The 2608-nt window shown below is 48.7% G+C and overlaps 1 protein-coding gene across 1 annotated transcript in view; it reads left to right on the top strand.

Annotated features, from left to right (window-relative positions):
* Positions 1-2369, top strand: part of LOC114485181 (protein phosphatase Slingshot homolog 1-like) — a gene marked incomplete at its 3' end in the record, with an annotated part of 31874 nt that extends 29505 nt beyond the window's left edge. The window contains exon 4 of the mRNA XM_028486078.1: positions 2286-2369. Within this exon, the coding sequence (XP_028341879.1) occupies positions 2286-2369 (84 nt within the window). The remainder of the gene's footprint in view (positions 1-2285) is intronic.
* Between the last annotated feature and the right edge of the window lie 239 nt (positions 2370-2608).

Below are 2608 nucleotides of genomic sequence, written 5' to 3'. Positions count from 1 at the left end.
TTGTTGCGGAGCACAGGCACCAGACGCGCAGGCTCAGTGGTTGTGGCTCACGGGCCTAGTTGCTCCGCGGCATGTGGGATCCTCCCAGACCAGGGCTCGAACCCGTGTCCCCTGCATTAGCAGGCAGATTCTCAACCACTGCGCCACCAGGGAAGCCCAGAACCTTCATTCTGGAGCTTGCTAACGGTTCTGCCCTGTTAAGAGTGTAACTGTTGTTCGTGTCTTAACCATAACCCATAAACAAAGCCACTGCTCAGCTTTGTTCCCTAAGTATGAAATGTCTCCTTCTTCTAATTCAAGGAATATTTTCGTACTGTGTGCGAGCCTGGGGAAAGTGACTGCAAAACCGTCGTGTAAAAACCCTAAGTCCAGTTGGTTGGCACATCTCTGGCACGTACACAAGAGTAGGAAGGAAGCCTAGTGTGTTGGCTCTTCTGCCCTAGGGTCTAGGAGGGCTGGTGAACTCCAAAAGGCAGGGAGGTGCCCACTGTCCACAGATGCTCAGTAGGCGACCCTGGGGCAGGCACAGACTAGACTTCACGTCAAGTCCCCTGGACGACCCACCATCCCCTAAGCGAACCCCCATGCCGAGCCGAGTACAGTGGAGGGTTAACTCTGTCCATGTCAAGTAATTCAGCTCATGTCAGCCAGTCCAGTCAGGCTGAGACTCACTCTTTCCAGGGCTGACCTATACTTTAGGCTCACATTCTCTGCCTTTTTTTTTTGCAAGTGCTTACCGAACACTTGAACGTACAGAGACTGTGTGTGGCTACCAGGCCGGGGTTGGGATTTTTCTCTGTCAGCAATTACACATCTCAGCAGACAGTCCCACTGTGTGGAAAACATCCCTTTCCCTGAGCCACTCATCAGTCAGGGGGTTGGTTTCTGCTTTCGTCTGTGTGCTGCTGCGATTCGGAGTGGATCGTGGAGTGGGGGGGGGGAGGCCCGGCGGGGGCCCGGAACCAGCCATGGTGGTTGTGTGCCATCCCGATCACGCTGGTGACACGACAGGTGAGGGCGCTGTTGGGGACAAGATGGGAACAGGGACCGTTAGCTCCAAGTCGTCCCTCGTAGGACGTGGTGCCAGTGTAGGGTGTCTTCCACTGTGGGATCCTGTAAGAGAACAGACGAGGGGGCACGTTTCCAACGACCTGATTCCTCTCTGAGGCAGGAAGTGCCATTTGGACATCATTTGTCAATCTCCCCTAAAATTCAAAGGACGCTTTTGCAAAAGGAACCCATCCAATGGATTGATCCCTCTGGGGTTCTAATTGTGATCTATAGGGTAATTTATTTTTTAAAAGATAATTCTGTTTCTTCAGGGTGTTGCACAAATTGAAATGAATATGGATTTTCTGTGAGTTACTCCCTGCACTTTCTTCTAGATCAGCATCTTTACAGATGAACCATTTCTTCAGAAAGAACCCCATGCAGACATTTTTTTTTTTTTTTTTTTTGAAATATACATAAGCTAGGAAAAAAGTGGCACTAGAACCACCCTCGCTACTTGCTAGTTACGAAGCTCAGGTACAGGGGCCCCTGTGCCTGGGGCACACAGCCCTTCTTCGGTGAGGTGGATCCTGCGTAGCTGTGGAGACTCACTGCCTCAGAGAACCTTTCCTCCCCTCCCTATAGCCCAGAGGCACCCCTGGGACCCTGGGGCCACTCATAGAGATGTTCAAAAGCTGACTCTGGATTGCTGCCTCTTTTAAATAACCAAGGAGGTACAAAAAAACGAGTACATAATTTTTAGCAAGAAAAAATGACATTGCTGTTTAATCAAATTATGTCTCTGGATACCCAGCGCGTACCTGCTCGCTATGGAGTCACTTAAACATTTCCCCTCCTGGTTGTAGAAGTCATGTCTCTCTCTCATGGAAAATGTAGGAGATCAAAGCAGGAAATGACCCCCAGTCCTTTTTCTTTCAGACCAACCCTTAGCAAATCCCTGTCTTCAGCTGTGTCTATATAGTTTCTTCTGCCTCCCACCCCCCCCACAAGGTCATGTTTGCCTGAATTTAATAACATTTCTCCTCTAGGCTTGTCTGTATTTTCAGATTTTGTATTTTAAAAAACCCATATTGCAATTATTTCAGAAAATAAAAGCAACTTTTAAAAACGTGGCAATAAACTGTCTCACCCATCCTCATCATGCAAAACATTCAGGAGTGGACTAAGGGACGTCCAGGTCTTCTTTCAGACCCTCGGAATCAGCCTATTCTAACCTATCCTGCCTAGAAAGTGGGTGGGGGACCTTTTTTAAACTTTCTTCATTGGTCCAACAGGGGACCTGCCTCAACATCTTCAAGTAATGATCAACCTTCTGCGTTGTGAAGATAGAATCAAGCTGGTAAGAAGAGACGCGAGTGGCAAGTTTTAATTTTTAATTGTGAAATTTGGTAGGGACTTATTGACGAGCAGGGGCTTGCGGGGCTGGGGCTCTTACATCAGAGCAAGTTCTCCCAAACCGTTCTCAGGAGCCAAAGCCCGCTCTGCTCCTCGGTACCCAGAGGTGCAGACAAAGGGGGTGTCAGGTCTCTGGGTCAGTCTGTGCTAAGCTGGAATCGTCATTCGCTGGATTTTATTTGTTAACCCCTTTAACAAACTT

Source organism: Physeter macrocephalus, unplaced genomic scaffold (genome assembly GCF_002837175.3).
Source record: "Physeter macrocephalus isolate SW-GA unplaced genomic scaffold, ASM283717v5 random_574, whole genome shotgun sequence".
In the NCBI taxonomy this organism is placed as follows: domain Eukaryota; kingdom Metazoa; phylum Chordata; class Mammalia; order Artiodactyla; family Physeteridae; genus Physeter; species Physeter macrocephalus.
This window is presented reverse-complemented; position numbering and strand designations above follow the sequence as displayed.